Source organism: Helobdella robusta (assembly GCF_000326865.2).
Source record: "Helobdella robusta unplaced genomic scaffold HELROscaffold_3, whole genome shotgun sequence".
Classification (NCBI taxonomy): Eukaryota; Metazoa; Annelida; class Clitellata; order Rhynchobdellida; family Glossiphoniidae; genus Helobdella; species Helobdella robusta.
Genome location: NW_008704501.1, coordinates 3,482,404 through 3,495,926, shown reverse-complemented (window position 1 = coordinate 3,495,926; position 13,523 = coordinate 3,482,404). Strand labels below are relative to the sequence as shown.

Here is a 13,523-nt window from a genome sequence, read left to right as displayed (position 1 = left end):
CATGCATGCAGGCAAGCATGCATACATGCATACATACAGACATACATTTCATTCTTGCTAATTTGTTATTAATATTAGTTATAATTTTATAGCGCTTGTGAAAACTGCTATAACCTATATTAAGTTTCCTCTTAATAATAATAATAATAATACATACATACATACATACATACATACATACATACATACATACATACATACATACATACATACATACATACATACATACATACATATGTGTGTGTGTGTGCGTGTGTGTGCGTGTGTGTGCGTGTGTGTGTGTGTGGTGTGTGTGTGTGTGTGACGTGATTTGCATTTTGTGTAAAAGGAAATGTGTGCATTTCATTATCAATCTATCTATCTATATATCTTTTTCTCTCACCCTCTCTTTCTCTCTCTCTCTCTCTCGCTCTCTCTTTCTCTCTCTCTCTCTCTCTCTCTCTCTCTCTCTCTCTCTCTCTCTCTCTCTCTCTTTCTCTTTCCCTACTCTATATTTTATAAGAAAGTATGCCTGTGCGTATGTGTCTGTGCGTGCGCTCAGGCATTTATGTCTACGTTGCATAGTTTAACAAGTGCATATTCCATAGAAATGCATTTACATGTGCACAGGTTCATGCTTGGGAGTAGAAAATAAAAATAAACAAAAGATTCATTTGTTCTCACTCAATATTAATCATTGTGTTATTGTTATTTTTCAATAGTCTTCTTCTTCTTTCTCGTGCCTTATCCTTTCGGGACATTGGCGACCATCGACCTCCACAAAACCCGATCTTTAACACTTTGTAGTAGTTGAAATCTGGGGATATTCAACAAGTGACACAAGGACTTCACGAATGTTATTCGTTGTTGACCGCTATCTCTTCTCCCTGCAATCTTTCCAGTAGTTGTTAGATTTTCCATTCTTTCCTTCCCATGATGTGACCTAAAAACTTTAACTGCCCCTCCGTCGGATTATGTCACAGAGGAAATAAAAAAAAGAATAAATTTTGGAAGGTAAGGGCGTTTGTTGAGTATATCCGGCAAAAGTGCTCACAGTTGCCCAGATTCAAAGAAGTGGCAGTAGACGAACAAAAGGTTCTATTTGCTGGAGCTGCTCCTGCCAAACAATACCTTCTTTACAAACCAAATCCAGTAAGTATGAAAAACTTTGTCATGATTAGAAAATTTTGATCATAAAATGGTTTGACCGAAAGTCAATTTCATTGGCATCAGCTGTACAAGAATTTGAACCAACGGACTCTTATAAGCGTTGGTCAAAAAGAATAAAGTCCATATCAATGTGAACCGTCCTACCATTGTCAGGGAATACATCAAACACATGTGAGGTGTTGAATTGGTTGACAAGATGATGGGTTATTATAGATAAGCAGAACCTAACTTAAATTTTTAACTTGTCAGATTTGTATTGATTTTGAAAATCTACTCTTTTTTATTTTACCGGATTGAATGCAAGGACGAAAAAGTGAAAAATACGTGTATTGTTCCATTTTTTAGATTTGATTTTGGCCAACTCCTGGCTGCTGAATCGCAGATAGGATAATGGTGGGAGACAAAAAAAAAGACATTTTAGAGTTCTTGCAATTTCGTTTAGAAGCTGCCCATAAATTGATTTCAGAGGATCACATTGAAACTGATGATGATGATGATGGCGAAAACGATTGTCAACCTTCTGCCAAAAGGAGTAAAACTTCTCCACTAAAACGCAACAGAAGAGGATCTGGCCATTTCCCGAAAATGATGGATCTGAAAAATGCCATGAGATGTCGATACAAAGAATGTAGTGGTAAAACTCGAGTGATGTGTGTGAAGTGTAATATTTTTTTGGGTGGGCTTAGTGCACGTGATTGTTTTATAAAATTTTATGAAAATAAATAATAAAAGACATTGTATGTGTAAATAATTGTAATAATAAGCTGTGAAAATCGATAGCGTGTTGTGGGAGTTATGTTTTTTTGATATTGTATTGAGGCTAACTATTGACATCGCAAGTACCATAGTCCACGCCTGTCGACCTGCCGGGATTGGTGGACGCGGTCTTCGGATCATGTTCAAACCTCACAGATATAGGCTACTGATTAGATCATATGTCTGCCATATTGATCGAAAGAATTACGTTAATTTCTTGATGGTAATCGAGGAACATAACCGGACTGTTTTAATACATCCTCATTGGAGGTATGAGAGATCCAACTAATTTTCATGATTCTTCTCAAAAATCACATCTCAGCAGCATTAATTCTTTTTTTGATATCAGCATCACATTTGCAAAGCTGGTAACAATGTGACTAGTTTTGTCTAAAAATTAAGGTGTTTAACAAGGCTGTGTTTATTTTTCTCTAGACTTGTACAATCTCCATAGTGTGATCATCATGAGAAAGATAGAAGATCCACTTGGAATATCCATTGGAGGCGTGAATGCAAACAATGTGGAAAAACTGCACACAATTGTTTCCAGACTGGTTTTAAAAACGAAGGGAAAAGCTTGAATATTAACATCAACAAAACAGAGTGCATTTCAGAAGTACGTACGCATATATGTACAAACAATTGTAATAAATTCGTTTATGTATTTGAAACAAAATCAATTAAAAATGAAGCAACATTTCATATTTCCTCACCATTAAATATGTTCGTTCTTTGTTTTTGACAGTTTCAGTAAAAATTTTATGATAAATTATTTTATCAGCAGTGCAGCAGTGCATGTTAAAGTTCAAGCAAACTCGATGCGGTGCTTTTTGGATGAGTACAACGTGATAAGAAGAATGAATGCTTTCAATGCTAGTGACGCTTAAAATGTTGGTTTTCAAGCGTGATCAAAATAATTTTAGCATTATGTTCCGAATCATCGTTAATATTTATGTTCTTAATTTTTTTGGTAATTAAAAAAAGAAAGACAATTATATTATTGGTTTGTTTCAGCATACTCACAGCTGTATGTAAGCAATACATTATGACAATAACACTTGACGTTCTAACGCAAATTTATATAATGTTCAATACGTAGCTTTAAAAGGCGGACATTCCAATATATAATACGGCTTGTTTAAATGCTAGGAATCTACAAGCGATGAATAGTTAGTTATCAGTTGCAAATGTAGATATTTTAATTTTTTGTATTTTAAAATTAATTAGTTTGTTCATTGTACTTGATTGGGACAAATTTGTTTATTCCATCTGCCAATGTTTAACCTGCGCCAGTAATTTTGTGCGCTCTTAAATCGATTATTCATGATTAGTGTTAAATTTTTTAAACGTGTAAAAGTTGTACCTACAAAATACAAAAAAAACAATCAAATTTCCTTAATGTTTGACAGCTAGTTGTTTTGTGACAAAACTTAAAAGTTTTGAACAACTTAGACATAACCAACTCAGATTATCAGTTTGCTTTTAGAAATTAGTGCAGCGAAAACAATGATGGGTTGCGATGGTCAAGTAAGACTGACGAATGAGATGCAAGCTGCTCAACAAACGTCCATCGCTCTCACGATTAATCTTCTTCCATTTCTCATAAAAACATGTTTCTGAAATGTAGGACATATGCAGATCTAACGAAGAACATCAAAAGTTTAAATACAAAATATGCCATCGTTTATTATTACTATTTATTTAATTTTTTACGCAAAAATGGTCAAAAATGTATTAAAAATAAAAAACTTGATGAGCTTACAAAATTTATTCGAAAAAAAACATTTTTAAACAATTTATATTAAATCGTGAAATCTTATTGAACAAAGGTAATAGAAAGTTAATTATTTACATTAAAAGTTACGCCAAAAATGGTTATGCTGTACTTAAGATTTTGAGACTGGCACTCATTTGCAACACTGCGTGAACGAACATAGATGCTGAGCGAACAAGATGCACGTTCGCATGTTTCATTCAATGAATGTTCTAACAACAGGCATTGCACAGCACAGCATCTGCAGTTTTTACGCACTCAGGAGACAGCTTCTCAACTAAGATATTGACGACGAATTGTCCTCTTTATTCCAATAACTGTGTTAAATCGAATTTTCTTTATTAATGTTTTGGGATCAGATTTAGAAACAATGTTGACGAGTCTTCGCTATTAGTATTTTGTCATTATTGTAAGTTTATCTACAAGTAACCAAAATTTAAAGTCAAAATCAAAAGAAAAAACACAGACGCGCAGACTCAGATCGATGTGCCACTGAAAACAGACGCAAGGAGCATTATTTACAGACGGACATAAAAGCAGCAAGTGGAGGAATGTAATACATAAATAGCCGGTGGTGGTTGGAGCATATCATGCAAATGAATATCTTTCGTTGCGTCACACTTATTCACGCTGGACTGGCTAGTTCAAGAATTTCAAAGCTGCATATATTTATGTAGACACAAATAATCGATTATATATATATATATATGTGTGTGTGTGTGTGTGTGTGTGTGTTTGTATGTGTTTGTGTGCGAGTGTGTGTGTGTGCACCTATACATACATACATATATACAACTTTGTTTTGTAATTGACACATACAGGAGTTTGTATACAACATTTTTTGCAAAGTTATTGTTTTTAACGTAGAAATTTTTCATCCTGTTTTTGCCATCCGTAGAGAAATGATTTTTATTTGTCCATGAGCAAAAGCATACATTCTAAATCAACGAACAAACAAACAACTCAATCAGCCTATCACGCTCTCTTTTGTCTCTCTCTTTTCTCTTTCTCTCTTACACTTCTCTCTTTCTTCATCCTGTTTCTTATATTAGTTCTCTTTAAACCCATCGTCTAAAAAATGGCTGGAAAAAATAAATGTCAAATATGTTTGTATATTCAGAATGCACATGTAGACGTACATGCATGCACCACACGTACGCAAGCATACATACATGCATTAAACCCCACCCATAATCCAACGTGAAGACAGAAAAATAACAACATTCAACTACATTTCGTCTTTGGGTTGACAGCAAATTTTCTGATACGATGGTCGTCGATGTTTCCTAGCCGTAGTTGGCCCGCATCAGGGAGTGTGGAAATTCAGCAGCAACAACAATCCAAGTGATGTCAAGCCATCAACTACCTGAAAATGAGGAAGATGGCAGAAGTCTGGTGGCGGATCCGAGAGGGGTCAGATTTTTATAAAGTCAGTAAGACTCTTTGTTCTAAGAGCAACAGCACCGTCTTATGTCTCTAACATCGCCGGAAATTGGCGTGAGAAGCAAGAAAATAATAGAGGTCCCCTGTCTAATTTGGTCCACACTGCAAAAACAATCGGATAATAATTATAAAATTACTGTTATTTATAAATATTGGAAAGCTCAACCGAAAACTTTCAAACTCTAAAAATTTGGTAGATTTGATCAAATATTGCATAAATAAATAAATATATATATATATATATATATATATGTGTGTGTGTGTGTGTGTGTGCGTGCTTTGTGTGAGTGTGTGTTTTGTGGAATTACACGCATAATCTTATTAGCCAACGATGATTGCTTTTGATGGTGATATCAATAGGATGGGCTGGAAGTAGAAAGCGTGTGATGATGATGATGATGATGATGATGATGATGAGGGCAATGGTGGTAGTTATAGTAATGATAACGATGGTGCTATAATGACAAAAATGTTCGTAATATTGATGATGAAGATGGGAATGAATATATAGACACCGGCAATGATGATCGATGATGATGATGGTGATGATGACGATGGTGATGATGATTATAATGATGATGGTAAGAATAGAAATGAGATAGCAGCAATTCTTCTTATGATATGCTGGTTGTTTATGGTTCATATGCTGAACTGTGGCTGATGAAGATATCATCTGTCGCCACGATATATCATGCACTGCACACCACACCACACCACTCTACACCACACCATACGGCAACTCTTGGAATCACGTAGGGGTACAGTTTTTTTAATAACAAGCTAATTTGCATATGACAAAATAAACAAAAATTATATCTGCAAAATGTTTCTGATATTTTTGGTAATTTTTTAAAATTATTTCATCAAATTCAAACTGAACCACGTGAACAAAGCACAACATAACTTTAAACAAGTCAGTCTTATTATTAGTTTTCTTCAAATCAATTATAAGTTATATAATATAATATTTATTATACTAAGGCTGATGATGGTGTCAGGTATGTAAATAAAAATGAGGAACATCGTCGTATCATGGCGGTGCAGTGACTGACTAAATGTAATTTAAGAAATGAGATTTATTTAGTGCAAATGTCGTCCTTGCTCGTTTAACCGTTGGTTACTCAACTCATCAGCATTTCAACAGTTCGTGTTTGTTTTTTAATCAAAGTTATATATATATCCGTGTTCTGACTGCAACCTTCAAAATTTTTTTCAATTTTCCACAATGTGATCACAGTATTGCATAGTATGTTCGAATAATCTTATTTGTTGGCAACAAATTGTTGAAAGACTTATCGTGAAAAACACCTTTTTTTGATTTTAGAAATTATTAGTGGCCTCCGCTCCTTTGTTGCCACAGAGTCTTCAGATCTCCAAATCCGATCGTTGGTGATTAAGTGATATATTCATTCACTACAATATTCTGCAGTGATGGTGATAACGTATAGTTTATATATACATATATATATGAATGCATATATATATATATTTATATATATATATATATACAATATATGTATGTGCGAGTATATGTTTATGAGCGTTTCCGTGTTTTTGTGTGTGTGCATGTGTGTTTGTTTTGTTTGCCCGTTATTCTGCCTGCCTGATGATGTTCATTCATTCAGAGCCTGAGGGAGCGAGGTGTGTTTCTTTGTTATGGTGATTGTAATAAGAGGCTTATTACCTTACATTCCATATCGTTTCCCGATCATTTTTACAATTGTACACTTCTTGTGGGATTATTTGTTTGCGTGAATGCGTGTAAGCATGTGTTAACGTTTGTTGTGCGTGATTTTGTGTGTGTGGTGTGGTGTGTGTGTGCGCGCGCGCGCGTAGAAAGTATAAGTACAGGATTATTTTTATATTTCACAGTTCTTTAATTAAATTTTGGTTCGTATTCAAGATTGGATATGTTGAATTCAAGTAGATGGATAAGATAGAATTTACGTGCAACGTTATCCTCATCCAGACGTTTGGAAATACCATGGCTAACTATTTGTATTGAGATAATGTGGAGATACTTTTTTTGTCTTTTATCGTTAAAAATTTCCCGAAAAAACTGAATAATCAAAATTGTTTAACACGAATTTCGAATAGACAGATTTATACACTGATTGCTAATAGATCACGAAAGTATATTTTCCAATTAGTGCCAATGCAAACGTTTGTTGAGAAGTTGCCATCAACGTAATAAACGTTTGCTCTTTTTTTGCGCGCGCCAGCAAAAGCAAATTTATCGTACATCCACAGACGCTCATTTCCAATTGCAAAACTTGGAGCCCGCTCTCAAATTAGGCTGCGGTCAGCACAGATGGGACAAATTGCAACAAACAGCTACACAAAAACAATTTGTCGATGTAAAATGCTCACAACAAGCAAAACATTATCGAGCATAACAAAGTTCAAGGGTTGTTATGTTTATTACATTGCTTAAATAATTGTTTAACTTTTTTATATTTGAGTGCCGTCAATTACTATTGATTTAATGTTTTTCATTTCATTTTGGATGATATAATTTTTTTATTTGCAGACATTATTTGCACCAGTCTATCCAGGGTGGGTTAGAAATCTGATTCTTATGGACCAAGTTAAAAATATTGTCATCCGATAAACAATACCTGATCTGATAAACATAAAATTCATGTTTTTAGCTTGTTTATTTGTGGTGTTAATTAAGTAACGAATATTTCTAGATTAATTTACAAAAATTCTAAAGTTGGATTTGATATGATAGTGTTATTAGGGTTGATAAATTATATATGTCAGTTTTCAGCTTTTGCTTGATCCTCCAAGTGCATGTTATGTAGCTTCCTTCGTGCATGGAAGGCATGGCAATCTCGATATTTTCTAACCTTATCTTTTATCATCTAGTTTGTTTGTTTAAACGAATGCCTCGGCCCGGAAAATAACATAAGATCAACATTTGTTCTTTGCCTGCCCAAATTAATATAGGCATGCAACGTACGTTGTTGTTACTCGTGTTTCCAGTAAAATTTATAACGGGAAGAGTATGAAAAAATGGTATTTTAAATCGGAATTGCTGCCCTATCAATTCCTCCCCATCGCACACGGTTCTCCTGATGCAGTGATGTCTTAACAGTTACAGTTCTGGTGATAAACGAAAGCTAATGAACAAAATATTATAACACACAGATCTTATGTTTACGTACGTTCAGGTTTCAGTTCAAGTCATCTTTTTTTTTCTTGTGCCTTATCCTTTCAAGACATTGGCAACCATCGATCTCAACAATACCCGATCTTTAATAGTTTGTAGTAGTTGAAATGTGGTGATATTCAACAAGTGACACAAGGACTTCACGAATGTTAATCGTTGTTGACCGCTATCTCTTCTCCCTGCAATCTTTCCAGTACTTGTTAGATTTTCCATTCTTTTCTTCCCATGATGTGATCTAAGAACTTTAACTGCCCCTCCGTATGATTATGTTACAGAGAAGATATAAAAAAAGGATAAATTTTGGAAGGTAAGGGCGTTTGTTGAGTATATCCGGCAAAAGTGCTTACAGTTGCCAAGATTCAAAGAATTGGCAGTAGACGAACAAAAGGTTCTATTTGCTGGAAACAATACCTACCTTACAAACCAAATCCAGTAAGTATGAAAAATTATTTTTAGTAGGTAATCTCCTCTTTTCATAACCGGACGGTTTTAATGCATTTTCTTTGGGGATATAAGAGGTCCAACTAATTTTCATTATTTTTTTCAAAAACCCCATATCTGCAGCTTTAATCCTTTTTTCCATTTTTTTAGAAATTGCTCAGGACTCATCCGTGAGTGAGCATATCCATGGTGAGCACAGGACAAATGTAACACCCTAACAGTTCTAATTTTGTTGATATTCTGATTTTACTGTTTCTCTGATGTTTTTATACATTGCGTTTGTATTACTTTTTTTGATCTATTCAATGATTTCGCACTTGTCATTTAACCATTTCTCTTTGGCTTCTAGGCACATTTTTTGATTGTTTTGTCCAACTTTTTGTATCTATCAGGTCAAGTACTTCAGTTCAATTGATATTTGTAATTATATTTAAAAAATATATGTAAAATTTGATCTTTTACTAACTTGCCTTAAGAATTTGGTTATTTGCCCAACGGATTATTTTATAGACTTATTCCAAGTATACGACAGGTTTTTAATTAAATTTAATAACTTACAACCTTACGTTTTTTTGTTGAAAAGTGAAATTCCGAGTTTATTTATCTGTTTGTATATTTAATTTCTACAGTATTAAACAAAATAATGTTAATTAAATCCATCTTAATTGTTACAATCAAAGTTTTTTAATTTATTCTACTATTAGGTTAGTTAATAAACTTTTTGGCTTATACCGGTTTACTGAATTCTCAATTGGCTATGATACGATGATATGACTTTTAAAGTTTAATTTAATTTAAAAATTAAACACTTTTTTTTAAATATTTTTTTTTATATATATTGTTATTATTAGTTATTAGAAGAATTAGAAACAAAACAGAGATTTGCATTCACATAACAGATCACATTACAATTACTTATTACTACATTTACATAACATGACACACAATTTTCATGTCATGTGAGCTTGCCTTAATAAATTTAAAATTAATAAATTAAAAACATATTTAAAATCTTTTCTTATAAATTAATTAAAGAAACACTTTATTATTTTTTTAATTATTATTAAAAATGAAATAATTTATTGTACTATCTATTACGTATTATCATTAGGATTGAAAGAATTAAGAAATCAACCTATTTATTTTTATTACAAATTATTATAAGATGCAATAAATAATAAATAGTTATTATTTATTTATTTGTTTATTGCATAATTCATTGTTAAATGATATCTTTGTTTATTCATAATTATTTTTATTTTAATCAAAAATTTTACTTTTTTAACAGTTCTTCAAATAGAATGTGTTCAGAACTATCAAACGACCAAATATCAAACATAGAAGAAAGGCTTGGAAAATATTTTTTGATTTCATGCAAGAGCCAACCAGATTTGGTCTTGGAGTTAAAAAATGGCTCAGCTAAATCAGACATGCAAGTGGTTGTTGGTCTGTTAAAAGATGAAAGTGAAGCTCTGGATAAGCAGTTATGGTTCTGGGATCATCCATCTTTGACTATAAGGAGCAAATTATCTCACCACTGCATCTCAATCAATGGTTACTTTTTTAAACTTCATTCATTCATCCATCCATTCATTCATCTCTATGTTTATTTGCAGATATAAATAACTTTTTAAAATAAGTTCAATTTTGTCTGTACTAAACAGTGTGGTGCATGTAAAATATAACTACTCATAAATAATATTTTACATTTACATTTCACAACATCACATAATCAAATGAACGAACCACATCTTTTATAGCTAGCATAATAAATGCAAGAAGTTATTTAAATTACATTAATAATGAATATTTGGTTGAATGAAAGTTATTATTTTTTTATTTTCCTGTTTATTAATTTTTAATTTGAAGAATTTCTCCTGTGAAGATTGATTAACAAAAATTGGAAATTTCATATTTTCTTTTTTGTGTGCTTACATTAAATCTTAGTCTATTAATAATTAAATCAATGAGCGTATATTTCTATATAATAATTTATTGATTTCTCACTTTAACTCCAGCTAAAGATGAACTGATTGTCCAACCGTTTTCAAACTCTGAAAATCAGCAATGGGATATGAAGCATGATAACATAATAAGTGAGAAGGAGTTTGAAAATGTTTTCACGCTGTTTGATAGCAACCTTCGACCTGGTGCCCCCTGCCACGTGGCCCCGTATGAGGCCCTCATTGGACAGCTCTGGAAATTTACCTACTTGTATGGATAGTTGCTGTGGTTGTTGATGTTTTAGTGTGTTAAAGTTTTTGCAACAAATTTCGGTGGTTTATGTTATGCTGTCATCAGCAGTTTGCAAGAGATTCTCCACCCAAGCTTTTACATTTAAAAAAAAATTTAATGAAGGAAACGGTTTATCTAAAAAAAATTCAGTATAATTTTTTGTTAAAGTAATTTCTATTAACAACTAGCATTTTTAACTTTTTCAACATGGTAAGTTTCAAATTTGCATCAAATAAGCAAACAGAAGATAAAGAGTATTTTTATTTATTAAACAGGCACATACTGCTTGAGTTCTGCAGGCTTATATCTATCAACATTCTCTTTTTCACTTTTTTATTTGACCTTATTATTTGCATAATAGATCCAACACTACACTGTTGATAATAATTTGTCTTTTCACAATATGGATAAGAATTTTGTTATAAGGCAGCGAAAACGAAAAACTTATAGATCTGGGAAATACTGTTATTGTTTCAAAAGTTGACAGCATAAATGCATGAAGAATTTCACTGCTATTGTCTATTTATTAAAGGTTAAAAAAATTAACATTAGAACCATATTTCAACATGTCCCTTCCCCAGTGTAGCTCCTCAACCGAATTCAAATTAGTACATTTGATGATACTTATACTTATCTGCTTTTTATAACTCTTATCCACTTATTTTTTCTTCTTCACACTTATACTAGCTAATGATTTAGCCTTATTGCTTTAAGCAATTTCTATGACAACAACCAACATGATTGCGCATGCATCGAGACAGTTGGTGACATTTTAAACGTTGTGCTACAAATATCAACTGCAAATTAAATATTTCGGTTTGCGTAAGATGTCCTCTATTACAACTAACTGGCTGCCTGTTGAATGTACAATTGCAAGTTAACACCAACTTTGAAGATGGTAATAACTGACAAAAATGAATGAATTACCCTATAAATATATAAATGCTTAGCATGAAAGTTTGTAAAGTTGCAAATAATTAACCAGATTTGTTTTGGTAGGTTTGTTTTGTTTTCAAAGTCATTTGGAAACTTTCAATTAGACTACATCTTCAATGGAAATATAGTAGTACTAATTAAAAAATTGTTAATAATATGACAATCCCAAACATATTACAGCCGCAGTTTAGTGTTGGCATTCTTTTTCATCTGGCTAGACAACAAGAATTGTGATCTGCTATTCAAATAACTCGCCAACAAACACTTGAAAAATTTATTTACTTAATAATTAAACTCATTTGCATATATAATATGTATGAATATTGCATTTATTTGCATGTTCTATCATCTGGTATAAGCATGTTTTATGAACGTATGTGCAATGTCCTGAAGACAATGTTTAATTAATTATTTAATCAACGGCTCTACACATTTAACCAATTCACAAAAAATGTTTGTTTGCCCTTGTATACTGTTCCCTCGCTATTTGCTTTGCCTGTTTTTATTATTATGATTTTATTTATAAAATATGCTGTTATTATTTCATTGTACTATGCTGAAAAATTATTATTCTGCTTTTAACAAAACTTTGGATAAGAAAATTATTAATTTTTTTTCAAGAAATTTGTTTAGTTCAAATCTAACCTTTGTATTTGTGTGAGAAATTATTAATTGCTTCCATTCAAAAGTACTAAGCGTGGTCTTTTCATCTTCTAATTTTTTTAGGCCAGCAGCTTACTTCTTTATAAGGCATGCCATGACGAATAAAGTTCTTGATATAAGAGGTGAGGAATGCATTTATGGATAGATATTTGAGATTTCTAATATTTGATTTACTAAATATGTTTACTAAGTGTTTGCGTATTTAATTAGTGAAAATATTTATTGAGTGAACGTATTTATTAGTTGAATGTATTTATTGGGTGAACTTATTTGTTAGGTGAACGTATTTCTTAGGTGAATCGGCCAGTGTTGGTGCACAGATCATAGTATATGCCCAGAAGGAAAGTTTTGACGATAATCAACTGTGGTATGAAGATCAGTACGGTATATTACATTCAAAAATGCATGACTTCATCATCAACGCCCTGGGTGTGTACGTCGTTTCATTTTTGTAACTACTGAGTTTGTTCTTATGTAATCAAAGATTTGTTTTTGCCCAACGTCGATGTTAAATGTTTTCTTGATATAATTATACCTGAATTGCAAAGGCTTCAACTTATGCTTAGTACTTTTTGCATTAGTATGGAATAAAAAACTTTTGGAAATGAAGCAGAAATTATAACCATAAATATATTCCACATTTGTTTCTTGCATATTATAAGAATAACAAATTATTATAACGCAGTATTATTTCAGTATTATTTTGCTAACAGATAACAATATAGTGATGTATCCCTACAATAAAAACACAAGAAGGCAAAAGTGGTTGATCAACGGAAGCTATATACAGAATCAACACAGACCCAACCATGTCTTAGATGTCAAACAGCAAATGTTTCAGTCTTTTGGTACCGTTATTTATTCTGAATTCAATAATTCTAAATCTCAAGAATGGTTTTTTGAACCTGTGTCTATCAACTCTTATGCTTTTGAGTTAGTTGCGGCAGAAGG

The 13,523-nt window shown here is 32.3% G+C and overlaps 1 protein-coding gene across 1 annotated transcript; it reads left to right on the top strand.

The window, feature by feature from the left end:
• Positions 1–9,674: 9,674 nt before the first annotated feature.
• On the top strand, positions 9,675–13,377 carry HELRODRAFT_188580 (hypothetical protein; the record flags this gene model as incomplete). The annotated part of the gene is made up of 6 exons (XM_009021276.1): positions 9,675–9,697; positions 10,027–10,292; positions 10,757–10,952; positions 12,636–12,694; positions 12,867–13,001; positions 13,286–13,377. Coding segments are annotated over 6 exons (771 nt in total), but the record flags the coding sequence as incomplete, so codon positions are not given.
• Positions 13,378–13,523: the final 146 nt, after the last annotated feature.